Source organism: Apis cerana, linkage group LG12 (genome assembly GCF_029169275.1).
Source record: "Apis cerana isolate GH-2021 linkage group LG12, AcerK_1.0, whole genome shotgun sequence".
NCBI classification, from domain to species: Eukaryota; Metazoa; Arthropoda; class Insecta; order Hymenoptera; family Apidae; genus Apis; species Apis cerana.
This window is the reverse complement of record NC_083863.1, coordinates 4,386,536-4,414,288: the sequence shown is the minus strand read 5'-3', so window position 1 is coordinate 4,414,288 and position 27,753 is coordinate 4,386,536. Positions and strand designations below refer to the sequence as shown.

General features: G+C 35.3%; 2 protein-coding genes across 5 annotated transcripts in view; both read right to left on the bottom strand.

The window, feature by feature from the left end:
- LOC107995538 (LIM/homeobox protein Lhx9) overlaps positions 1–27,753 on the bottom strand; it is a 601,193-nt gene that overhangs the window by 310,368 nt on the left and 263,072 nt on the right. The gene's annotated exons all lie outside the window — the stretch shown is intronic.
- LOC133667052 (uncharacterized) lies at positions 24,970–25,625 on the bottom strand (the record flags this gene model as incomplete). The annotated part of the gene is given in 3 exon segments (XM_062082745.1): positions 24,970–25,189; positions 25,191–25,324; positions 25,422–25,625. Coding segments are annotated over 3 exon segments (486 nt in total), but the record flags the coding sequence as incomplete, so codon positions are not given.

The following is a 27,753-nucleotide window of genomic DNA, read 5'->3' as shown; positions in this document are numbered from 1 at the left end:
TTAAACGAAATTTGATTTATTCTTTAGAAATAATATATTACACTGGTATACAAAAATATTAAATCGGATTCACATGCAAATTTTCATCAAGAGCTTATTCAAGATCTTAGAAAGAAACGATTCAAATTAAAGGACCAATTACAAAGTAATATCTGTCGTGAGAGAAACGTCAATTACTCGAAGAAATAAATATCCTGACAATTAAGTTAATCAATATCTTTGAAATAACTCATATTTGCCTAAAAATCCCATTATTACTTCGAATATGTCATATACGAATAATTAAAATAACAAAAGTCAAGATAATCTAGTAATATTCAAATCGTATCGTCCTTCTTTCATCTCTATATTAACAACTTTTATAAAGAATATCTGCATCACAGACATAATCTTCATATAACCTTTACTCAAAAAAATAATATCAGAATATGCATCTCTCAAAATTGAAATTCCGTGTAAACATTTATCACTACGACACCAACAATAATATATAATAAAAATATATATATAATAAAAATCAAGATGATAATTTCAAATCATCCTACAAAGTATTTAAGTATTTGATCATTCAAATTTGTATCATATCTTTTTCCACTTTCGCGATATAAAATCTGCGACGATATTTCTAGGATAACAGTCGAAAAAAGGGATTGCACGTTGGAAGGTGGTTTGCAGTTGTCCTCCTCGCGAGGGTAGGAGGGCGGTCGATGTTTAATACATAGGATAGTGGCGATATTGCGACACATAGAGGCTCCCAATAGGTCCGTGTCTCGGTGACAGGGTGCGAAGTCGCAGTGGCCTCCTGGCGGGACGCGGCACTCAACCAGGGAAGTGTTGTCGGGCTTTTCAGGAGCTTTCAAGTGCTTTCGCAGTTGCCTCGAGTGCCGTAAGAGGCTTTCAGAAACGGAGGCAGAAACGGGCTTTTTAATAGGGCCGAGAAGGGGCACCTTCCTTCTCCTCCCTCTTCCCGTTTTTTCCCTCTCATTTTTTCCTTCTTCTATCTTGTCCTCCACCCTCCTCCTTGCTCCTTCGTCTCGCAACCCTCTTCTCTCTCTCTCTCTCTTTCTCTCTCTCGTGCTCGGATCCTCGAGCACGCGGCCAAACGATTTCGAGGTTATCGTTTGACGCGAAACAGAGCGTGCTCTCGAATCCCAGCGGGGTTACAGATCAATCTGGTGATAAACGTTTCAATTCCTGTTGTAATGGATCGAAATTTTGTTACAACGGTTGCGTAAGTTTCGTGAAGGAACGTGAACGAAATGTCCTATGTGTTGTTGAGATTTGTTCAAAGAGATTATTGTTAATTCAAAATTGGAAAGTGTGGTAATTAATTAATCTTCTTTCGTTTAAGTATCGTGAAATTATTCGTTGGAAGAAGAAATTTAGCGTGGATTGATCGTTGATCTTGGGGAGATTGTAAAAAATTAATTATAAATTATAATGTTATGGAGTCACGTTCGAGTTTTCTAGACCCTTATTATGACTTGCATTTATATTTTCGTTGGTAAACCTGCTGATTATCTATTTCTACTTGTTTTTTTATATTTTAGAAACATTTAAATTTAGGAAAATCAACGTATAAAACGAAAATTTTTCTACATAATTACGAATTTTATATAGGAAAAAATAGTTAGATAAGATTGCATTGTGCTTTTCAAAAAACTATATTATTTATCGTAAACATTCAAAGTTATTTTTTTTATCTACTTATTTAAATAATTAATCATCGATGTGATTTATGGTACAAACTTTTATCGACGCGTTAAATAAACGAATATCGATTTTTCCCCTATTCTTGATGAAACTGCCCAACCAATGATAAACACCGTGGATCGAAAACCTCGAACTCGACACCGAGAGGCGAGCTTACGCAGAGAAAGAAAAAAAAACCAACCCCATAACAGCGCAAAGTGCCTTGCCAGAAGTTCTTCGACAGAATAAAGAACGCTCATCCCACTCGAAGGAAAGGGGGACGAATCGTAAATCCCGGTTCATCCCATTCAAGAAACGCAATCGGACAATGGGATCGGTGATACTAATCCGGAGCGTGTTTACCAACCGTATCGGGAATCTCTTCGTTCGATTTCAAGGGAAAAGGAAGTGTGGCGTCAGAGGTGTGGCGCACTTCCGACCAAGAGGAGGAAGGGAGAGTTGAAATTAGTGAGACGATGATACTTTATCGATAAGTCTTGGCCCGACAATTCTTCTTGCAGCGTTGGAAACAATATAAGTTTTTTTACCTCGAAGCCGGGAATTTTGAGAAAATTTGATTTAGTTCGAAGAACTAAAATATATATATATTTGTTGAAAAAATTAAGCAAGCAAAATCCTTTTCGTTTTTTTTTTATGTATATTTTAATTTTCTAATGATTGTAATTAATATTAAATTGAAAAATCAAAATCAAATTTTTTTTTATGACAAAAGTTATTATTTTATTTTAGATAAAAATAAATGAAATTCTAATCGATATCGAATGTACGTATTTTTATAATATTCTATAAAAATTAGATGTTAATATTATATTGCAAAAATTTTTGAAACGCGTCCCAACATGCTATATATCCTTTATATTTTAATATTCAAATAATAATATTTAATAATTTCAAATGAGCAATTCGAAAGATGTTCCACGAATTTTAATATCTTTACACATACTGTATTTCTATTAATTCTTTATTATATCTATTATATACTTAAAAAAGGTTTATTTAAAAAATTTCATATCGATTTTGTTCGAAGAGAGGAAAAATCGAAAGGGGGCGAGCGGCAAGGAGGAGGAAAGATGGACGAAAAGGGACAGAAGGTGGTGGTAATCTGCGTGTTGAAGCGTTCTTGGCCCGAGATAACGGCGAACATACATAATGCAGTGTTTCTTCTGCGGACGACCAATCGACAATGGTCTTAAGCGAAAATGGGCCAATAGAAGCTTTTCCTCTTCGAGCCTTATTACAATACATTAGAATATCGTCTGACTTGGTGCGCGGAAACGTGGCTACGCGGTGATTTGCCTACTGGTGCTGGTGGATACTGGCCCTCGCGTGTTCCCACTTTATTCCTCCATGGTCCATCGAAATCTGTGTTCTCGAAAAACAGTCAGACGGCCGTTGAAAGTTTTCGAAGGGACTTTTCGAAGAATCGTTTATCCTTCTTATTAATTCAGAAATAATAACAATAAATACGTACTTCTTATTTAATTTTTTAGATTGGATTTTGATCGATAAAGATATTCTTTTTTTTTAATCAGTGCACTAAAAATCATGTAATTCCATTCAGAAAAACAAAAGTCATTCTAAAATCTCGGAAGTCCACGAAGAGAAGCAATTCTTGTTTAATTTCATCATAGAAGAGATAATTCCAAATAGTAATTACAATTAGTTATAATTTTGTAATAATTCTACTTAAAAGCCCAGAATATTAAAAAAAGACGATTCTCGAACTGATTTGTTTTCTAACAGATAAATAACCTATACATAAAAATTTCTGCAAACAACTTTAAACGCAAAAACACGTCAAAGTCGTTGAGAAAAAAAAACATGCAAAAAAAAAGCAACTTCATAATAAACTACCATTTCACAAAATCTTTCGCTATCTTTTTACTAATTCACAGCGAATATATAACCCATATAACCTATATAAACCGACCATCTTGTCCCGCGCATGCGTCGATCTCGTTCCAGTATAGAATCGACTGTAGAAAACATTTCGAATCGATATATAACGAACAAAAGACACGCGTCTTCATCGAAAAGAGGCAGCCGTGTGTTTCCTTAAAAACCGGCTCTCTATAAGCGCGCATCGGTGTGTTCCCAGCTAAATGAAACAATTCCTGGAATTCTTCGTGACTTCCCCTCCGCTCGGTTAATTTCTGGACACACAGAGGGGCGGGGGAGAGGGGGAGAGGGTGGCGGCCTCGCTTAATCTGGCGCAGTTTAGACAATTTAGCGCGGTTACCCGGTTAGCGTCAAACATAACCTCGCCACTTGGCCGGGTGTAAAGAATGGCGGGGTGTAATGTCGGTCCACGCACCGAGTTACCTTAGCGAAAGGGAAGCGACGAGGGAGAAAGATAGGTGCGCGTTCAACGACGAGGGAGACTGTGTGCTTACCGGTTACCGAAGCAGAAGGAAGAGCCAGAGGGGTTGGCCGGAATAACCCGGCTCTTTAATTTAAAGCTGCCGGACAGTAATTAAAATAACCACCCCACCTCTCTCGACTCGCACACACACATATATTTCCTTGAAGCGACTCGTTCAAGACGAGAGCCGCGTTTGCGGGGTGAAATAGGTCCTCGAATTGTAGGGGAATCGTTTAATATCCTTTGAAAACGAGAAATGACGAAGGATGATTTGAATGAGTTGTAGAGTGTAAATGGTTGATGTTCCTTTTAAAGGAGGTTCGATACTTGATACTTGAAAAGAAATTGGAGTATGGATTAAATTAATTAAATTGTCATATTTTTAAGATGGATCTTAAAAAGTCTTTGTTTGATCGTATGAATCATTGCAATAGTCTGTTTGAAAGAGTATAATTAATTTTTATAAGAGATTAATCAAATTAAGATTTCATTGGATTACGGTGTAAATTATAATGAAGGTATAGAAAAATATTATAGAATATTTTAGGAATAAGTAAATAAAATTACGATGTGTTTTGAAAATTTATAGTATATCTGAATACAAAAAAAGAAAAACAAATTAAGAAATGTCTTATCGTCTATTTAAATCTTTTCCTTCTTTTCTTCTATGACATTTTCTATGAACAAATATTTACCATGAAATAGCAAAATCATGATTATTTCTTATTCATCGTTAAGTATTCTTCATATTTGTAATTTGTAAAATTATTTCATTCTTCTCTTCTCATATATTTTGATTTCCAAATTATTCCTTTATTATTATTATTATTTTTTTTTTTTAGGAAAAATGAAGAATATCTGGAATATTTTTGTATCTCACAAAACTTAATAATTATCATTCCAATTCTAATTAATCGAAATCCTTTGCAATATACGCAAAGGAACGTTGAATATTTTTATCCCAAGATGTTATACGACTCAACGTCGTATAATATACATGTTACAGCCAGAAATCAGATTCATTTTTTCCTCCACTGGCAACGAAATTATTATGTTACTCAGTTTCCACTCTCCAAGCATGAAGAACGCCAGGTCCGATAATTACTCGCTTTCGAGTAATCTGTAATATACTTCCTCTAAATGATATGTATTTTCTTAATGAGCGTGTTACATTATACAGCGGCGGGTAGAAACCGAGTTAATGCAAGAGTAACGCGGCGTGGCTCAACCTCGTCAAGCGCCACGTTTCTGTTCCTTCTGGTCCTTCTGCTTGGTCGCGATCGAGGTCAGAGCACGCCGAATTCGAGAAAATTCTTAATTTCATAATTTCGTAGGTCTGTCTTAAATTCTTCTTTTTAAAATAAAAATTAAAGGGGAAGACTTGTTTCTTGGATATATTATAACGTAATGTAAGATCATCGAAATTAAGAGTAACAAATTGGTATAAAATATAAATTATTTGTTGCGTTTCGGATTTATTTTGTATTGTAATATGGTTTATAACTAATTTAAGATATTTATTATAAAATATAATATTATTCGAATGATGTTCATGTATTTAGTAATTAATTAAGGTAATTTATTTAGGAATATGTAGAACACAACATCATAATAATACATAATAATGAATCTGTTTCATTAATGAGAATTGTAATATTGCAAAATTTTCAGCTCAATCAATCTAATTTTTAAATCGTTGATATAAATTTTACTTTTCAAAGAACTCGAAAAAAATCCAAGTTCAATCATATAATCTTGATGGCTAATTGAAGTTTTTTATGAAATTATATGTCCATTTTTTTTCTTTTGATATTTTTCATTGATATTTTATATCAACAATCCAAGAATTGATTGAGAAAAGTGAAGAACAATATTATAGAGTTTCAATAGAGCCTGAATTATATTTTTATGAGATAACTAAATATTGTATCTTTGAATGTTGATATTAGATTTTAGCGTATATCAAAATATTTTAAATACAATTTTTATTCAAATTCGAAGAATATTTATGTCAGCATTTTAAAATAAATTGCACTAAAATAAATAAATAGTACAAAAGAAAAACTATCAGACAATAAAAAGTTAATGAAGTCAATACGATTATTACACACAAAAATATAATGGAAAGGTAAACCAATTTAAATTCATGAAAAAGAGCCAAGAAAATCGTTCGAACAATACTGTGCCCCATACAATAACTCTTATAAAGATTTATCATAAAATTTAAAAATATAAAAGATATATTGCAAGCTTGAAATATCCTTGAAGCAGCTCGCGTCTAATTTCAATTTAAATATGTAACGCTCAATTTCGATGATCCTACATCGTATCGTAAGATGATCAATGTGAGCGATCGAGGATCGTATAATAATAATCGATCCCGAAATTCGATTTTTTCACCGAAATTGATTACCTTACGTCACGCGTCGAATTATCCGTGAAATATTCATGGCGGCGTAACGCACAGGGCTCGTTGCATATTTTAGTAACGTGTATCGTGTTGTTGGATCGCGGCCATTGTGAATCAGCTACTTCCAAGTAGTGGCACACAGCCTTGGAATTAAATTTAGCCGGTAGGTGCACACGACGTGCATCGGCTGATGGAAAGATCAGTATCAAATTGCGGCTAATAACGGAAATAAGAATGATATTACGCGGGTTCACCGTTTACGATATCATGGGGACAGATAATCCTGGTGTAATATCGTTTAATAATTTAACTTGCACCGTAGTCATACAGAAATCCTGCGAAACTTTGGCCCACTCTCTTCACGAGATGAATCTCGAAACATCACAAAATTTGACGATTATTCTAGGATCTAGAAACAATTATCTCCAAGATTCGTCGTGGAATTTAATTTCGACCTGTTTCGACATTCAATTGTTTAATTTTGATTCGAGAATAATGTATTTGGTGTAACTTGTTCCGAATAATAAAACTGTATCACTATTAATATCGATTTTAGTTTATTGATAAATAGAAATAGCGGGGAACTTGAAAGAAGGGAAAGAGTTATTGAAATTTAACCGGTTATGGAACAAGCAAATTTCTTTTGTACGAGAATTACTTTAAATACGCTCGTTTTATTTCATTTATCATCCATTTATATCAATATCATTTGATAAATACGCATTTTAAAATATAGAAAAATATGCATTGATGATTTTATTATATTAAAACTCTGTCATTCTCTTTTCGTTTTGGCAAAGAATTTGAAGAATGAATAATACCAAGAAATATAGATATCAATATATAATATCAATATCAGTTTAATAATACAAGTAGATTCAAAGTAAATATAAAAAAAAAATTACATTAATCATCCTTCACCATTCAGAAGACAAACAAATTTTTATCTCTTCGAATTGAAATTCGCAATGACCAGATTCCCACCGATCGAAATACTTCTTACTGCTGATAATATCGATCCAATTTTTGCTTAAAGACAGATCTGGACAAGTCTATCCCGGGCGCGAATAAAATTCGCCTAAGTATCCTCGAACGAGTTGCACGTGGAGGGGAGGGGAGCACCGAAAGTGGAAAATGTGGGGCGGATATACGATGGTACACACGTTCACGTTTACAGTGCAATCGTAGCCTGGAAAGCGTCGATATAACGTGGGCACTCAGCCGGCGTGGCGTGGCGTGGCGTGGCGTGGTCTAGTCCCGATATATACCAGGTGTTACGATAAATTTAAACGATATTTTATTCAGGCGGGCCGATCGCTAGTTTTCAATTTGCCGGCTCGTATATATTTCGCGAAGGGAGGGCCGGCCCTGGAGATGCAATTTCTCGGGGTGCTGGTTTCCTTTTCGCCCGTCTGGACCCTCGACCAACCCATCCCCTCCGCCCCGCTTCCTCCTACGCGCGGCTTCCGTGGCTTGATGAAAAAATAATAATCCCGAGGGAACGGTCAGTTATGGGGAATGAAATCATCCTGGCGCCGGTCGTGGCTCCACCTATCGATAGTGCACGTACGTACTTGTCTTTGGTCGAAGAATGAATCTTCTTTCCGTATCTCTATATTGTTAGATTCGAGAGGAAGGAATAATCTTGGACAGGTGATGGATGACGATACGAGGCTGTCTTGTGATTTTTATGAAATAGCCATTGAAATATTTATAATAATATTTTCAAGAGAAAATTGAAGATAGATATATAGATCCTGTATTAGCTTAATTTGCAGGATCATTTAGATTTGGAATCTTCAAGTATGGCGCAACAGTTATTTCGAAGAATAAGAAAGAAAGAAGGTGTTTTGTAAAAAGATCCGATGATTGACCCGCTCAATAAAGAATAATTATTATCAAATTATTATCGAAATTATTCTTCAAATTAACATGGAATGTTTATATGTTTAATAAATATTGGAATTGATAAAGTCGAGAAGAATCGAAACGATCAAATAACCACTCATCGATTCCTCTTCACGGCCTCTTTCGCAGATCTGATAATTCGTGAAGTTCAAACGCGGAAGCAGTTAGGTTTGCATCCTGTTTTCGGTGTTTCGAGATACGGAAACGAGATTCAACTGGTCGAAGTTAGACAATGTTACTCCACAACTTCGGATAGGCTTCGAGTCCGCATAATTAGGATGATACATACGAATTGTCCGGGACTTTGGGCTTGAAACTGTGCTGTGAATTGAAACCTTTGGCGGTAGTTACGCTGAATTCCTTTCATTCATCGGTCGCAATTCCAAGAATCCCTGATTGTGGAACGGGCTTCTTTATTGAGTAGTCGGAATGCTAATCGACAAGTATTATATTGTCGGAGGAATTACTACTTGGAATTGATCGTTCTACGGGGAATTCGTCACTTTTTTCGATAATAATATCAGGAATAATATTTCAAAAAATTGGGTATAGAAATTATGATAGAAAATTATGAAATTCGGATTGCACGTGTTTTTTTTTTTTTTTGATAATCTATTGCAATATTAATTCTAAAGTCTTTTTCATGATTTCCAACATTAAGAAATTAATTTTTCAAGGATTAATTATTAACAATACAAATAATTATAACAAACTATCTCTTAAAACGATTTATCTTTAAACTCTCGATTGAGAAAGCAATTATTAAATTATTTATTTAATAATCATTCTCAGAAAATGTGTGATTAACGAATCTTTAAAATTTAATTAATATGTTATAACAAATAATTTCATAATTGAAATATTACTTTACGAAAATATATTAAACTATTCATATCAAAATCAAAATGATTAAATTTCAGAAAGAAATTGTATAAAACTTGTATAAAAGACAAGGAGAACAATAAAATATCTCCCCTCGTTTGTTTTTCAATAAACGTTACAATTATGAAATATTTCAATTTTATATGATATTTTCCCGACATCCTTAACGAATTACGTACAATTTCACCAACTTTTCAACTTGTGAAAATTTTCAAAAACGCCACATTTATTCCGATCCTTCTAGAAAATGTACATTCGCTAAAAAGGAGATTGAAAACTTGGGATACAATTTAACCGTTCATTAACGCTCCGATATTATTTCTCCCACGGGACACGAGACAGAAAGCCAGAGAGAGAGAGAGAGAGGATTGTTTAATCCGCGCTCACGAGCTCTCCCAGTAATAAGCGCGACTCCGGCCGCGAGTAATTTCATTATGAAGTGGCGAAGAAAGGGAAACGCCAAGTTTCTTAATATCGGCCGTCCAGGAGACGAAATTGTTCCACACACATATTTCAATGAGGCTGAAAAACTTGAATCGACCCGAACATTCATTCACAAGTTTGTTTGACTTTCCATCTTCCCTCCATTCGAGGCAGCTAGCGGGCAATCGAGGACGATGCGGAGACAAACTGCATTCAGTTTGTACAGAGTGATTCATCTTATATATTATACACCATTTGCTATCGCTATAATAGTGAAAATCTTTTCATGCTACGGTTGAACGATTCGAAGAAGATGCATATATTCCGATGTTATTGGTATTCTTGTAAGGGGATTCTTCTTAAAAGAAATGTACCTTTATCTCAAATAAAATGTTATTTCTTTAAAAAAAAAAAAGAAAATTATCATTAAATATTCGTATCACGTGAAATTAATCAAGTTTATAAGAGAACGATTATACTAACGATTTTTGGACGGAAATGAATATTAATATTTGTTTCTTTTTTTTTCTTATAATATAAAATTAATGGCTGTATTAAAAAATATACTATTCTTTTTAAGAAAAACTTTCATTATTCTTTCACTTTCAGATTAAAGAGAAATTAAATTAATCAGAATGTTCCATTCTATTTCATTACAAATAATAATAATAATAATAAATCAATATATACTAATACGTCGAATAAATTATTATAAACCGTGCATCCTGTATATACACGTGAAAAAATTAAAAAAATATCGAACACTAGTTTCCAATGATCCCGAAAAGATTTCATTGTCGTGAAATCGTTTGTTCAAATCTCTAAACGAAAAACCTATATATTTTCCCCCAGAAAAATCGCGCGCGCTGGAAAAAAATGAAGAAAAAGGAAGGGAAAAAGAGAAAACTTTCGAAGCGACCACCGTGCACGGCAGCATGCATTTTTAACCGAATCCAATTCGATATCGCTGGAAAACTGGAAGGGAACGTGTGTCGATTTCCATGAGAGGCCCCTGGAATACTACCACGAAAGGCCGGCAATTAGCGGGTGTCGATCGAAAAGGTCAGATGTACAAGCCGAGCGTCGAAGGTATTTAAACTCGCGAGTGTGTACAAATGGACGGCTTAAACGGCGTCGGATGGAAGACGGCGAACAGGTAGGTAACGAGAAAGGAGCGACGAGCCTCGGTAGATGTTTGGCTTCTACTGAAATTAAAAATATCGATTCCCATTCGCACGCCGGGCTTCATAGAAGCTCAATTCGTTTCTCTCCTGCAAGACAATACCTATTCTTCCCGCGGACAGTAAGAGGTACAAATTGCAGTTGCATCCCTCGACTCATTCTCCCCTTCCCCTCTCTTTCTCTCTCTCTCTCTCTCTCTCTCCCTCGTTGCGCAGGAATCCCAAACACAAAGGCCCTTTTTCATTTGGTTTTTCCTACCCCTTACTCGCCCAACCACTCTCCCACCACACACGTACAGGCCGCCCCTTACTCGGTGGTAGCAGGCCGATTCCACGCCGTCCCACATCATCGCACACCACGTCGCCACGCGAATCAACCATCCTCTTCCTCTTCCTCTTCCACTTTTCTTTTTTCGTTGCCCTTCTGCGCGTGTTTGTGCATGTTTGCGCGCCACCGATCATCCAGAGAGAGTGACCCGTCCAAATGTATGGAGTCGTAATGGTATATACATAATTGACTAATCCATTGGATTACTCGGGCAGAGGGGAAGGAGGGCACTTGATCTCTCTTCTGTGTGTGTGTGTGTGTGTGTGGAGGGAACAACGGGGGGCCGAACGAAAGCTTTCTCTAATCGATCGAAATAATGCCACGGCCAATCGGGACCGATTGGAGAGCAGAGACTCGCCTCCTCTGATTCGATCACGATCGAATGATGCCGCCTGGATATACTGTGGCCGCCGCTCGTTTCTCTTAATTGAATGGCCCATGCAACTCGCCAGAATTTATATACGTATTTACGCGTTCCATAGCGGATACCATCGCCTTTCTTTTACGCTTCTTGTTCTCATTATTTCTTTTTATTTTTTGATATGTACAAAGTGGTCCAAGTTTGTTGCTTGGAACGGATGTTGAATCGGTAAGTCGAATGGTTTAGATATAAGAATATAGGTTATAAAAAGGTTCTCGAGATTTATTATTATTTAATTTTAATTTTATCAATTGGAATATCCTTTTTTGTTTGTTTTTGATAATGTTATTGGATTAAAGTCAAATGATACTTTTAGAAAGAAATAACAAGCTGCAATTAGTGTATTTAAAAATATATGTTCTATTCGTAAAAAAAAAGAAGCTTGAAATCATTAAATCTTTTATCTACAACATTTTTTAATATTATCAAAGAGAAATGAGATATTCCAAATGTTAAAGTTAACTAGACCATTTTATATATACATCATTTCTGTTGTGTAATGACTTTCACCATACGTAACATTAAGAGTGGTATTAGAACTCTATTTGTGTTGTGATCAAGCAGTTCGTATGTAAATATAATCGATTAAATTCATATTTTGAATTATATAATACGTTTAATTGTATCACGTCTTTGTTTTCATTTATAGAGAAACGCGTTGCTCCACGTGAGCTAATTCGTTTAGAATTTGTGTACACTCAAAATGGCGTATAATAACTAACTTAAACTGAACTCAATTATCGGAATTCAAATAAAGAGAAATCTGGTATACACGGAAAAATGATATACATATGTAAATAATTATACTTAATAAACGCAATAATAAGAATGATATCACAAAAGCTACGATCTTCTAGCGATATAAACATAACTCTGCCACTGTGCAGAGCAATCAAAACAATTGATTTGTTTCAATAAAAATTATATTGTAGCTACGGACAAAAATATAAAACATCCCGTCATTTTTCTTTAGCTCTCCAAAGACGCGAGTCCATCTCGTTGCACGGAACCAAACACTGTACACCAAACCTGATACACGGCGTGAGAATCGATTCGAGCACGGCTTGTAAATGCATCGGTTGATTTAGGAGCGCCGCGTGTCCCTTGTTTATCGGCTACGAAACGGATGATGTAGCGTTGTTCCACAGCGAGCTGAGGTAATTCGTTTAGAATTTGTGTAAACATGTTATTCGATACCGTAAACGATACGGCCCGAAAAAAAGGGAAGAAAAGAAAAGAACGGAAAAGGAAGAGGAGGAGAAAGAGAAGAAGAGAGAGGCACGGGTTGGGAATCGATATGAAAATAAGTAACGGCGCACGAGTAAACGGTGGCAGAGAGCCGCTCGAAAAACCTATATACGACAGATTGAACAGCAAATACGCGGCTCACGGAGCACCCTTTCGGCCGTGTAACGGACAACCAAAAAATCAAAGATCGAGCATCGAGTGGCCGCCACGGCAAGCTCTCGATCCCAACGCGTTCGCCAAATATCTATCCAGCGGCCGGAGTCGATCAAACACACAAACGAGAGCGAGAGAGAGACAGAGAGAAAGAGAGAGCAGAGAAACAGTGATCAACAGAGAGAGAGAGAGAGAGAGCGTCACCTGCACGGTGGCTTCGCAATTTCGAAGGGGTTTCAACGATGCGGAGCGACTGCTGCTACCCTCTTCGACTACGAGCCTTGATTAGGCTTCCGGTTAATTAATAACCTCTCGTGCACACATAGCCCTGGCCCACGTATGAATATGCATGCGGTCTGTTGTGCGTTTCGCGGTGTTAGAGTGCCGAGTGTATTCACCGCGTGCGATGGACGAGGAGGACGGAGAAGACGCGAGGAGAAAACGAGTGAGAGAGAGAGAGAGAAGGGGGAGGATGGTGGGAAAAGGGAGGGTGTGCGGTGGGGAGGAACGAAGATGCGAGATGCGGGTGGAAGGGGTTGGGCGAAGGGAGACGACTACTGTGGTGGAGGGCTACTTATTTGCATTCGGAAAACAAAGGGTGTGGGCCGTGCTGTGTGTGCGTATATGCGTGTGTGTGTGTGTGTGTGTGTGCTTGCCCCTCATTTCGCGTAACGAAGGACGAAGGGAGGCCGATCAAAAGTCTTTTCCCGCCTTCTTCGTTGTACCGCGTTTGAATCGAGCGAGTTTATGCTCGAGATTTTAATTAGTACCGCACTCCATTCCCACGCGGGCGCATTTTAAGGGCCATACCGTTGAATTAATGCGCCTGTTTATGGTTTGTTTTACTCTTTGCGATTTTTTTCTCCTTTTTCTTTTTTTCTTTCTTTTTCTTTTTCTTGTTTTTCTTCTTTTTTTTTTTTTGAGGGCAAAAGAAGGAGGAGTGGTTTCCTTCCTTCGTTGCTTTTTTCCCGTTGCGATTCCGTTATTACTATATCGTCGTGGTAGATTTTTCACTCTTTTTAAATGTGTTGTCATTCGCGATTCGAGATGATAATTCTTGAATATCGTTTGTTTTCGGGTTTGGTAGAGTTGATTTGGTGTATTTTTGAAATAGATATGGCGGACAGTGGATATTATAAGAACATACTAAGTTTTAGAAGTGTGATAGAAGAATGCGAGTTCATCGCAAGTTTTTCCATAATATTTTTTCTTGTCTAAATGATAAATAAGAGAAAATCTATATATCTTTTTCTTTCGAGTTAAACATATTTGTCGATCATTTGATTTATATTGAAAAATTTGATATGGATATTTTTAAATTAAGCTTGTAAATTCACTTTGAATTAATAATATTTATCGATGGTCTCGTTTCTCCTCTTTGAACGAATATCAAGGATAATTAGGGCGCAAGATGTATTTCAATTTATTCAATGATCGTGTTGCATCCTCGATTCTATAATGGAATTAACAAATCCCCGCGAACTCCAATCGACCGACAGGGACTGATACCATCTGTTGTTGGCTACACCTGCGTTTTCAGTCCCTTGCACCTTATGGCGCACGAACCTCCAAGCTATGACGCATCGTTAGCTCTACCTACGCACATAGATGAAATTAATGTACATATAAAACAACCAGCTAAACCCAGATAATTAAGAACCTATTACCTCGAAAATATGAATTAAATTTCTTACACGTGAGCGCAAACCTATATTCCACGTGTAGAAACGAAAGTACAAAGTACAAAGTATAATGAGAAGATTCAGGAAAAATAGTTTTCAACGCATGAAATTATATTCTAAAATTTTATTTAAAATTTATTCTAAATTTTTCTATTTGTAACTATATGGAATGGAAAATTTTTTTTCATTTTTATTTTAATTGTAAATTAATTAGATTCAGAAAAATAAAGAATTAATAAAATTGAAAATACATAACTTTGAATAATTGATATAAAAATCTCTAAAGTTAATAGTATACTTTGAATTAAAAGATTAATTGGTAAGATTGTAATAAAATTTCTAATAAAAATTCCTAATAATGTTAAAATTAAGTGTCCAGAAATTAAATTTGCTGATAATCGAATTGATAATGTTCATGGTCGAATAATTAATCTAATTAATTCAATAATTACTATAAAATTTATTAAAAAAACTGGTGAATTTAAAGGAACTAAATGTCTAAGAAATGCAATATAATTATTATAGATTAAATAGATTAAAAATCTAAATCATAAAGTTAAAGATAAAGCTATATTTAATAATAAATGTCTTGTTAATGTAAAAATGTAAGGTATTAATCTAAAAATATTTACAATTATAATGTAAATTATTAATCTAATAAAAATAATAATAATTAGATTGATATTTTGATTTTGAAATAATTTTAAATTCATTATATATAAAATTTAAAATTTAGAATTTAGAATTTAGAATTTGATATAAATGTTACTTTTATAGTAACGATATAGAGAAAGTATTATCGAAATTGTTAAAATACACGATAATATCAAATGCTGTATTCATATAATTGACTTCTCAATATATTAAAACTTCAAACGATTATTCTTGTCATTGATAAATTTTTAGATGCAAATTTAATTATACAAATCTATTTAAGAAAAATATATTTGATCTTTACATATCCTTTATCCTATATTTATACTTAAAAAAAAAAGACTAATAATATCAGAATATATATAATCTCTTTAAAAATACTTGTATATATAATATTTTTCGTTGTGTGGATAACAGAAAATAATAACGTCAGGCTAAAAATCCTATATTTGATCAATTTGTTTTCTCCTTAAAAAAACATTCCTTAAAATATTTCGTATATAGATACATTATTTCATGTATTAAATTATATTACTTTCCTCCTTATCCTTTCTATGCAACCCCACGAAAGATTTTCTATCCCAGAAATAAATAAATAAATAACAACTGATCAACAATTCAAATTACAACAATGGTATCAATTTCACACAATTTTATCCACGTTACAAATAAAAAGAAAAAACGGAAAGAAAATCCTTCGTTCGAATGTGTAACAAAGAACATCTCCAATCCCTGTTTTACCCGGCATCATACGTTAAGAAACGGATCGAATAATACAAAAGCGGATTTCGTTATTCTTGCCATGAATAGATCATAAGAACATTATACTTCTTCTACTACCAACAATTGCACGTCGGTTCTCGTATCGTTTCCTTTGGAATCCAAAAAAAAGTCTCGCGATCGTCTCTTCCTTCTCCATCATCATTACGTCGCTTGTTTGCAACAGACTCTCTCTCTCTCTCTCTCTCTCTCTCCGCTCGAATTCGCTCGGCCCGCCCGCGAAACTCGGTCGAGCCCACCACCCTTCCCCCATTTCTCGCGTAATTTCCTCCTCGAATACAATAGCACTCGAGTCGCATTGCTCAACCTCGAATCCCCGTTCCTTGAGCACTGCAAACACCCAATCTCTTATTTAGAAATCGGATTCGCGATCGAGACGGAACGCGATCCTCCTCTCCCCACGCCTATTCTCCGAGGGGAATGCGAGGGGAAACTGAGAATCCCTGGGGATCTCGGCGTCGATGGGAGTAAGAACGATGGAAATGAATTAACTTTTTGCCAAGATGCTCGGTGATCGCTTTCGAATCGCATTCTTCGATACATTGTGACGCCGAGATCCTTTGCGATATTTATTCTATGGAGAATTAAGTATATATGGACTCCGTGGAAGGTGGATTTCATAGGCTGTTTAAACATGGCGGTGGTGATCGCGTTTTTGCAAGTGTCGATGAAGAAGTTGAAATTCTTGTTTTGTTCATTGACTCCTTTTACAATATATACAATATTTGCAATATAATTAGGAGATTGTTAAATATGTATAATGTACAACTTGTATTATTATTGTGTATATAACTTTTTTTTTTTAATATTCAATACAATAAATTGTTAAAAATTAAATTGTAAGGGAAAGAAAGTGATTGTACACATCTTTGATATAAATTTTGAAGTAAATTTAAATTTGCTCCACTTTCATACTGTATTTTGAATTATTATGTTTGTTACATGCACGTTTCTTCTTTGATATAACGTATATTTCATCATATGTATTCAAATAAAGGATTATCTTATGCAAAATTTATATAATTGTATAGCAACATTGTGTTTATCGAGATTTTATCGTCATCGTGTGTATACGTGATTTATTTATGAGAATTGAAAATGCAACACTGATTTCATTTTCATCGATACATACAAAAACATACGAAATATACAAATGTTTTTAAATAATATACGTACCGATGAATTTTTATGATTTTGGCCTTTAGATTTCATTCCATACCGTGAAATGGAATGGAACCTTGACTTCGATGGAATAGAAGAACGACAGAGAGATTGCGGGAAGGACAGGAACCGTGGCCTTCCCGCCATGGCCTTAATCGTGAACGAGTTTACTTCTTTCTTACGTCGATTCGTCATCCGACTGAATTGCGTTTATGGAATGGAATTTATGTCTTGCGACTCTTCATTTGATCTTCTGTGTCTTTCGTTTTTTTTCTTTTTTTGGTGTTATTATCGTTCGAGAGTTTATTCAAGAGAGTTATTCTTATTGACACAGCTTTTTAGTCTACACTCCCTTTTAAAAGTGTTCGAACAACAGATGTGATTTTGATTTTTACAGGGTGTTGTATTTAAGCTGATGCAAGAGCAAGAGAAATATATAATCGCAAGAAAGTGAAATTATTAAAGTATATTGAATTATTAATTCTGGTATCCTTCACAGATAATAAAGGAGAAAGATTATAGTTTCAATTATTGATATTAATACTTTTTTTTAAAAATAAATTTATGTAATTTTTAATGAATTAATCAATACAATTCATTTTTAAAAAATCAATCTTTATTTCTTACAAAGAAATATTAGTTTGGTTTATTGAAAGATTATTTGAAGATATTGTAATTTATAATTTATAAATTTATTATATGAATGACAAGATATGAACAAAGTGATACTCTGTTTATTCTTTCCTCAGATTCATTTAATATTATTTTTCTTATTAAAAATAATTATCTATTAATTATTATTGTTAACATTTTTCAATTGGTACATCAATGAAAATTTTGAATCAACATTGAATTTAACCTAACACTTACATAAGCTTCTTCAAGTGGTAAATTTATATCCTGAGCAGCTAGTACGATGCATTTTCCAAGTTTAAACTCATAAAAAAGTTACGGGAATATCCTGATGATTCATGACATCAAATAATAAAGTTCTGACAATTTTATTGTACCACTTTTTAATGTTCACACACGTGCATCGTGGAAAATTTCTTCCCTTTTAACGTGATTTATAACAATTGAATATCGGATAAAGTTTCAAAACACGATAATGTTAATTTTCAACTTTAGAAAAACAACATTTCATAGCAGCAACTTAATATCTCATAATCAAATTGCGAATTTTTATGCAAATATATATTTTTCATATTAGATATGTCTTGTATATTTTACGAAACTGACATAAGTGAATATCAAATTTCACTTGAATATTATATAAATTCTAAATAAAATTTTTGTTTACGATATAATATTAAAAACTTCTGAAAAGCTTTTGAATAATTTTTTTTAAACTAGAAGAACTAGAAGAAGCAAATAAAAAATTGTACATAATAAGTTACATATTTTCTCAATGATTTTTCTTCGGTCCAATTTTTTCAGATAAACGATTTTTCAAAAAATCATATGAAAATTTCTAATATTTATAAAGTTTATAACAATATTGTAATACAAATTATATTTATATAATTATAAATACCACATAATTTTGACATGAATCTTCAATTTCATATTAATTGAGTATTTGAACTTGATTTAGCTGCAGAAAAATCGGTAACCTATTAGTAACAATTGGTTAAGAAACGAGAGTACTTTGGAGCAAAAATTTGAATGTAATCTGAAAGTGGATTATACACATGAAGGTGTATAATTGTAGCCAGTCATACAGCTTAAGAACAGGTTCGTTAAAATACTTTCAGTATCATTGCCCCTGTTAACGAGGGAGAGCTTTTTATTCGATGCAATGATTAATTGCGCAGAAAATTACACAAGAATCAGGGTTGGAGGAAGAATAAGTGAATAAGCAACAAGAAACGTGTATGAAGAAGTCGCATAATTTAACAGCAGTTTTCCCAGACCAAAACAAGAAGATCACAGCAGATACTTGAGAGTTAAAATGTTTTTTGATGCCATAATTAAAGTTACAATATATCGTATTTTGTATTAAAACGATCTTTAGTTTGACAGAGTATGAAAAAATTTTTAATATATAAAACTCACGATAAAAGTTCTCGAAAGATCCCGATATAGCATTGCAGAGTTAATGGGAAACAAACAAAATCTAAATTATATTCTAATAAATCGATTCTCCGGATTTAGATTATTCAAACGATCAATTAATCGAACACCTTACATTTTCTATTTAAATTGCTTAACCTTCAAAATGATGAATCCCATCACTTTTCTTTTCACAATCATTAAAAACATGGAGATATTCTTCAAGTATAATTATATACGTAACAATTTATAATATCACTTTAACTATTACTTATTTTTATTGATTCTTCACTTACTATTCATCAACAGATTTCTCAATTTACTTTGAATATATTCCACATACTATTTTCCCAATAAAAAAAAAAAAACAGTTGCTCATCAAAATTATTTCCCCAATGATAAAACACGATCAAGCGGTTCGATAGTGGAGTTAAATATCGAAAGATCTAAATTTCAATTTGTCCAATTTTCTCTCTCTCTCTTTTTTTACTATTATTATTATTCACGAGGAAGCACGCTACACGCCTTCGATGAAACTCGTTCGAGGGAGCACAAAAGGGCCCGAAGCTGTTACACGTTTCGATAACCAGCGATACATTTTCAACGGAATGTTTTATCGTTCGCGTAGAAATTTACGCAGCTGGTACGCGTATTCGTCCACGCTATCGATCGCGCGCAACGCTGGAAAACGCATCTTTGAACGTATCACTTGTAGAGGGGGGAGGGGAGAGAGGAGGTGGCCGTCACGCGTTTGGATTCAGACGTTTGGAATTCCGGTTTCAACCGCGAACAACGCGGCCGCAATCCCGTGTAATTTGCGACGATTTAGAACCAGTCAAAGTAAATTAAACGTTATTAGAACAAAGCTAACGTTTCGGCCGCGTATTAACGAGGGCGCGCAATAATCGGCTGGCATACCTTCGATTTCGATTATTTGCTCATTGATTCGCTCGCCGAAGAATGCGCGCGACACGCGCCAATTCGTATAAACAGATATTTGTCGATGATGTGATGGAAAGAGAAAGAGAGAGATTATATTTTTAATATTAAATCGTCGTATGACGAATTTTTCAAAACTGTTTTGTTATGGAATAATTGTTTTCATTTTTGTGATATGAATATCTATTATAAATTTTAGGATAATCAAAACTTTCTCTAAAATTCGACTCACGAATTCGCTTAAATATATGGATCTGTCTCCGTATCAAATATCACGAAAGAATTTTCTTACTTAAATTAAGAATCATCAAAAACTATCCATTTTTATCCAATAGAATTAAAAAAAATTCGCTATAATTATGCGTTCGATCTTCCAAAATAATATGTAATTTAAATAAAGATCGTATACGACGAAATCCTTTGCACATGATCAACAATGACATCACAACATGGAAGGTCGATAAGCGAATATTCGAGGGCCGATATCGATCGACATACCCGAGCAGATTATTATGTCGGTCGGTGGTGTCTTCTGAGAAATTGATACATCGCTACGTCGAAAGTGGGCGCACAGTACACTCCGCTCACAATATGAGAGAACGGGTGTGGTGGATTTACACAACTGGATCGAGTACGGGCCGACAATCTCACGCCATTACGATCGCATAATGATCGTTATCCAATGGGGCACAAAAGGGGCAAACAGTGACTCTCATCCTTCTCAAACGATCTCCAATCACGTGTATATCGTTACATTCGAAATCGTCGATCACACTTGGCTCCCTTTGCAATTATGATCACGAGACGATAAATCCCGATTTCCTTTCGATCACCGAATCGAACGTCTTCGAGATCGTCGAACGGATAATCGGCGAGGTAAGCCGCGTGCGCTTGTAATTTATATTTAAATAAGCCACGAACGAAACCGCAAGATAAATACGAGCGATCCGTGAATCGTACGCGTGTGCGTGCGATTTTTGCGTGGTTGCGGTCGGCGAGCGGAAGATCGGTTGGTACAGGAGAATGATCGATCGATGGAGGAAGAAATCTTTTCAGCCGCGTGTATTTGCGTTACAACAAGTTTTCCTCTTTTCACGGATGAAAAAGAGAGATGTTGGATACTTCTTTTTTTTTTTCACGACGAAATATATCGCGCTATTTAAGTTCCATTATCGAGAAGATTGTTTGGGAGGTTATATATGTTAGATAGGTAATCTTTTGTAAAATCGTGGATAAATATGGCTGCAAATATTTGATTATTTAAGAAAAAAATGTGCTTATATTTTTATAATAAAGCGACAAATATTAAAATACTTTCGATTGTATCGCTATTCGAGTGATATTATTTATTTCTTCGAAAATTTCAAATAAAAGATCGAATTTGTTATTCAATTGTTATTCAAATTTCAAATTGGTAAATTGCAATATTGCAAATATTAAGAAACGTACACAAGACAGATCAACGAAGGATCCAAATTTCGATAAATTTCCCCCACTCGTTTCACGAGTATCGTATACGTAGAAGTAATATAATAATTCCATTACCGACAAACATGGAATGGCCAATATTTTACACGCGACTTTACGCTATTAAACAGCCATTAGAAGCCGCACAACACCGAATGTCCACGCGTCCATTAACGAGCGACTGATGATCGACCTGTAATCGTCCGTTTGCCGAGGCCAAGCGTGCCGCGGACAAACAGCTTTGTCCGCGTTGATAGGCGTGTAAATATTGTAATTAAAATGTTCGATAATCATTGTCATTTTTCGAGGAACCACTTCATCGAGCTCCCGTTTCGTTATGGAAACACATCGGGCGGCAAACAATGAGCGTGACGCCGCAACGCGGTTATTGTCAATTTTCCCTCGTATCGGCCCTTTATCGCACCCGTCTCCACGATAAAATCGACCCGTTAATAGATACGCATATTTCTACAAGCCGCTCAATTTAAGAACTACCCCTCGAAATTAATAAATTCGACCCCGCTCTCAACCTATCGTTCTTTCAATAACATGGACGTAATAATTTTCTATTAAAATATTCGCATTACAATTATTCGTTCAAATTTTTACAACAATCTCAGCACCAATGTCTTTCTATCAAACATTGCTTATCGAAATATCGATGTTAATTGATCATAACCATACATACACCGATATCGATAATTTCAAATCATCCACATTAAAAAACGAACAACGTTGAGATATCTAGATAGATTGAGAGAACACACATCTCGAAACGAACGAATCGTCGTAATCTCACCTTCGTCTCACCATCCCACTTCCAGTTCCAGATCCTAGCATCCCCTCTCGCCTACCCCTAATCCTTCGTATAATACCGCGGCCAATTTTATTTTGATTCTCCTTCCCTCTGCGGCGCGGAGAGGAAGAAGGGTGAAAAGGGAGGGGGAGGTTGGCCTGGCCATATAATAAAGGCAGCCTGGAAACAATATAAAACAATAAAGGGTTCTTACCATAACCGCGCTGTTCAGCCTGGCACGATATTGTATCTGGCGGGCAAGAGAGGGAGGGTGGAGGGGTATGGCAGCCACACACGCGAGCCGACGTATAGCGATAGGGGAAGGGGGCGGGAAGGGGGTGGCGGGGTCAGTTGTCTAATATATGTGATAATAACTTGGAGCCCGGAATCGAAGCTTGGCGGCCTCCTGCAAATCTCGGATCTGCATATATGGATTGTTCGACCCCTTTCTTCGTTTATCGCGATCCTCCCTCGAAGTTCCCTTGCGAAATTGTACGAATTCTTCTCTTCCCTCGCGGGAATATCGCTCGATTTTCTTAGAGGGGATAAGTGGTAAAAAAAGGTTCAGTTGTCAGAGAAAATAAAAATAATTGATTTAAATTTTTTTTTTTATAATTAGTAGATAAATTGAATAATTGCGATCTATGGAATTTGTAATTGTAATAATTTTGTTTCAAAATGTGAATAATATTTGAAGATATTATTTGTTAAAGAATAATCGTTAAGGGATTAATTAAATATAAATATGACGAATAACAATTTGTAAATAATTTATGGTATTTAATGAATACGACGAAGATTTTATATTTTGATTAATATTTCTTTTTTAATAATTTTTCCAGAAGAAAATTCAATGGGCGTAGGAAAGCAATAATAATCAAATTTTAATCAAACTATTGAAAAACTTTCTATATATCAAATGAAGCATTTATCTTATATTTGTTAAGAATATAGCTATATATAATAGCTATATAATTTCAACATTTTTTTTACCAGTGTATTTCATGAAAATTATGGAAATATTTTATAAATTAAAATAAATAATAAAATAGTAAATAGTATCTAATCAATTAAAATCAAATAGCTTTTATTATAGAATTTTACGAATGATTTCTTTTAATATTCTTATACAAATAGCATTCTTAGCTATTGTGATTACTTTGAAAGATGTCGCAAAAATTTCATGATTTTGTTCTTATCTAACTCTTTAAAACTTTTAACCTATAAAATTTTAATATCTAAAGTATCCTAGAATTCCAACATAAAATTAATATTACTGTTTCAAACAGATCAAATTTCGATCAAAATTTTATACTAAAAATAACCGAAATCTTTTCTCATAATATATTAATACAACACAAAAATTGCAATAATCATAAGCATTGCACTTATTCATATTAATAAATTTTCTTTCATATGAGCGTATTTTCAATTAAACTCCTTGATAAAAAAATGATACATATATTGAAAAATTTTGAAAAATATGACTGTCAGATTAACTTAATGCTCGTGATGTAAGATCACGAATTGTTCACCCTATACAGATTCACAATAAATGCATGGCCTACTTAGTCCACGCGTTTCCAATATTTCTGCGTCGCGAGAGCGTGGTTAAGACCGGGGCACAGGCCTCTAAACTCTCCTGATTCGTTCCTACGCAACGCCGGCTCACCTTGTACGCTTTATCGAGTTAGCGTGTCGTACAAACACAACAACGTTTCCGAATACGTTCCTGCGAGCACACGACTTCCGTGTGTATTCGTACCAAGTTCAATTTTGCGTGTCTATGTGTGGGTCAGAACCCACGAAAAGTTTCGGTCCGCGTGAGAACACGTAAGGAAAACGAGGTGGAAGGGTGTTTCGAGATTGAAATTTGAAATATGAAAATAACAGAAAACGATAAGTGTATCCTTCGCTGTGAAAATGATACGAGCGAATGAATTATGAGGATTACAGGGTTGTGATCAAGGAAATGATTATTCAAATTCTTTTGAAAAATCTTATAATTTTTTTAACGCGATTATTATTACGTTGATTCTTCCTTTTTTTTTATTAATTTTACGAAAAAATGGAATAAAAGTTTAAGGTTAATTGTAATGATGAACCAGACTGTAATGATAAAAATTTTTAAATTTTTATTATATTAGCACATTGTGTATATGTGATTAATAATAATTTTAAATTATTAATAATAATTAATAATAAAATTCGAATTTCTAAATTTAATTTCAAAAATATAATTTCAAAACTTATTGAATTCGTTTTGACGTCAATTATTTTAGAAATTTTATTCTAGAAAATATATTATTTAAAAAATTCAAAATATTTGTTGGAAATATCGATTAACTTTCCCTCAAAGTATTCCCTAAAATTAAGATTAAAAAATCAAACTATTACGATAAACACCTTACATAAATATCGTAATTGAATAAGTTTTACTTTATATAATTTTCGAATCTCTCTCAAAGACGCCTTTTGTCCCTACAAATTCGTAACAACAGTTACACACCCTTTGTTGGCCATTAAATCACCATTCACCCTCAATATTATTAACGTTAAAAGCCACAGCTCAAATCGTACGGAACAACGAAATCTGCCTTGAAACAGCTGCCGGACAGAGGCCACCACTACGATGAATTAATCCGCCAACCAAACACGCGTACCCAAAGCAAATCTCGTTTCGAAAATTCCATGGAAATATTGCATCTCCTTTCGCTCCTTGAACCTTCCGGCTCGACCAAAAAACCGAAAAACAAAACAAAAACTAATCGATTAAACCAAAAAAGAAGGGAAAGAGAAATAACCATAACCGGAAGGATTCGAAAAAAAAGAAAAAAAAAACGATACGTCACATCGGCGGCCACCAAATTCTCTTGCGAGCAAACTTCCTTTGACCCTGTAACCATGGAATTGCTCATCGAGCGTATGATCCACCCCGTGCCATTCCCCTCGAGTGCCGTCTTTCCACGTGGTTTCTGCCTTTGCTTCTTTCGGCTCGCCCTCCCCGCGCAACAGTTCCAACGCCAACCACTCCTCCCCCCTTCCCCTACTCTCCCCACATTATATTACGTTACGTCACATTATGCACCTAACCCTGCCGCTGGAACATTAAGACGATCTCTGTTATGCCGGGCTGGTTGGTTAATGTTCTGTGGCAGGATTCCAGCCGTGCTGTCTTCTCGAAACAAAGACTTTGTTTGCCGTGCGCGAGACCAAGATTGGCCCTCCCCCTCCTCCTGACATTGAGCACCCGTCTATCGGCTAGCTATTCACCCATTTGCATTCTCTCGTCCCTCCTCGTGGACGAGCCAGGAAGAGAATGTAGCCCGAAGAGGGAACGTAAACTCTACGCGAGAGCCACGAGGGTAAAGAGATTATCGTTTCAGGATTCTGGCCCCCTTCTGGCGATTTACGACGCGTCTCGGCCACGAAGAACGCTCTCTCTTTCATACGCTCTCCGCTCTCTTGGCTTTCTTTCGCCGTCTATTTTCTCTACTCGTAAGGGGTTAGTTTAGTTCAACGTTATATGGGGTTAAACGGATGGAATCGTCGGAATTGGGACGCGTGGCACACGTCAGATTCTTTACGTCAGAGCTTTGAGTTTATTTGAGATAATGTTGAGATACGTTGTGTTAATTAATCTGCGCTTTTGATAATTCTGTAAAGTATAGTATTAGTATTAAATTAATTATCAGATACACGATTGTTTTTGTTATTGATATCTTGAAAAAATTTTGAATAACGTTAACATCTAATATAATTATTGTATTAACTATTACTGATAAAGATAATAAATCAAATTTTTAAGAAAAAAGTATTAAATAATCTTATAAACAATATTAAAAATATTACCAACCAAAGAAAGTGATAAGAAAATTTAGCAGTTAATCTTTTTATTTATATGCCTTATTATTAACGATTAGTCGAGTTATAAAAGATAAGTTTAATTGTCTGTGAAACGGAATTTCTATTGTCAACATAACCATTGCAAAAGAAAGCATGGAAATTCCATTATCTACGTATGTATAGAGCGTTGAAATCATAGTAGATATTACATTAACACGTTTTCAATTTCGTGAATAGAGCAATCTGGTTCTGCGACCAAAATCTATAACCGAAATCAATAGAGTCTAATCACGACCTATAACCGGCTCTCATAGGCACGTATTCACCTCCGCCGCATATATACCTACACAACCATTTAAGTTCTCTACGTAGCGGCCAATAGCACTTTAAAGGATAATTTAACAATTTCTCCAAATGTTTTCAACCGCGAAAAATTATCGTCAAAGAATAATAAATTTCCATTCATTCCTAAACATTTATTCAGCACGCACCTACTGAACCAGCTCCGGTTACAATTTCCGTATACACAGAAAGAGGCAAGCCGAGAGAATTAGAATAACCTCGTAGATCTTTATCGAAGATCAAGGAGAGGGGAGAGACTCGAGGATTGCCGCGAATTCTCTGACAAAGGAAGGCCGAACACCGAGGAATTCAGGAAGGCGTAACGAGCGTTTTCACGCATCTCCGCGTAGAGGAGTGACCCAGCCGTTGGAATTATTAATTAAGCACACTAATTAAGCGCGTTCATCGCGCTCGCCCGGAGGGGTCAGCCCGCGCGCGCGCGCGCGAGAGAGAGAAGCAGCGAGAAAGACGGACAGAGAGAAAGAGAGAGAGAGAGAGAGAGCAAGACGACACAAGCACAACGAAGGCTAACACGCGATTACAAACGCGATCGATAATAAATTACCTTTAAGCTAGAAACGCCAGAAGAAGGAGGAGAGAACTTCTCTCTCTCTCTTTCTCTCTCTCTCCACCTTCCTACACCATCGTCCATGCTTTCATTCGGCCATTAGAAGTCGTTGTTCCCAACCGTTCATTACAGCTCCGAGCTTACCGTGTAGGTCATGCGAGAAAGCGTATCTCAACCGGGCCGAGTAATTATGCTTTCTCGATGTGGCGCGAGAAGGCTGGAAAGAGGAGGGGAGAGGAGCAGCGTAGGAGAATCGGACGTGGCCGATGAGAGGAGGAAAAGGAGGAGGAGGAAAAGAAAGAGGGGGATAGGGCCCGAATACGAATACTTAGAGTGAAAGCGGAGTAGTACGAAGCCGTGTAATAAATGCATGGGATTAACGAGGAATAAATAACGAGAGACTGTTAATAATGTCGTACCCTCTGCAAAGCACCATC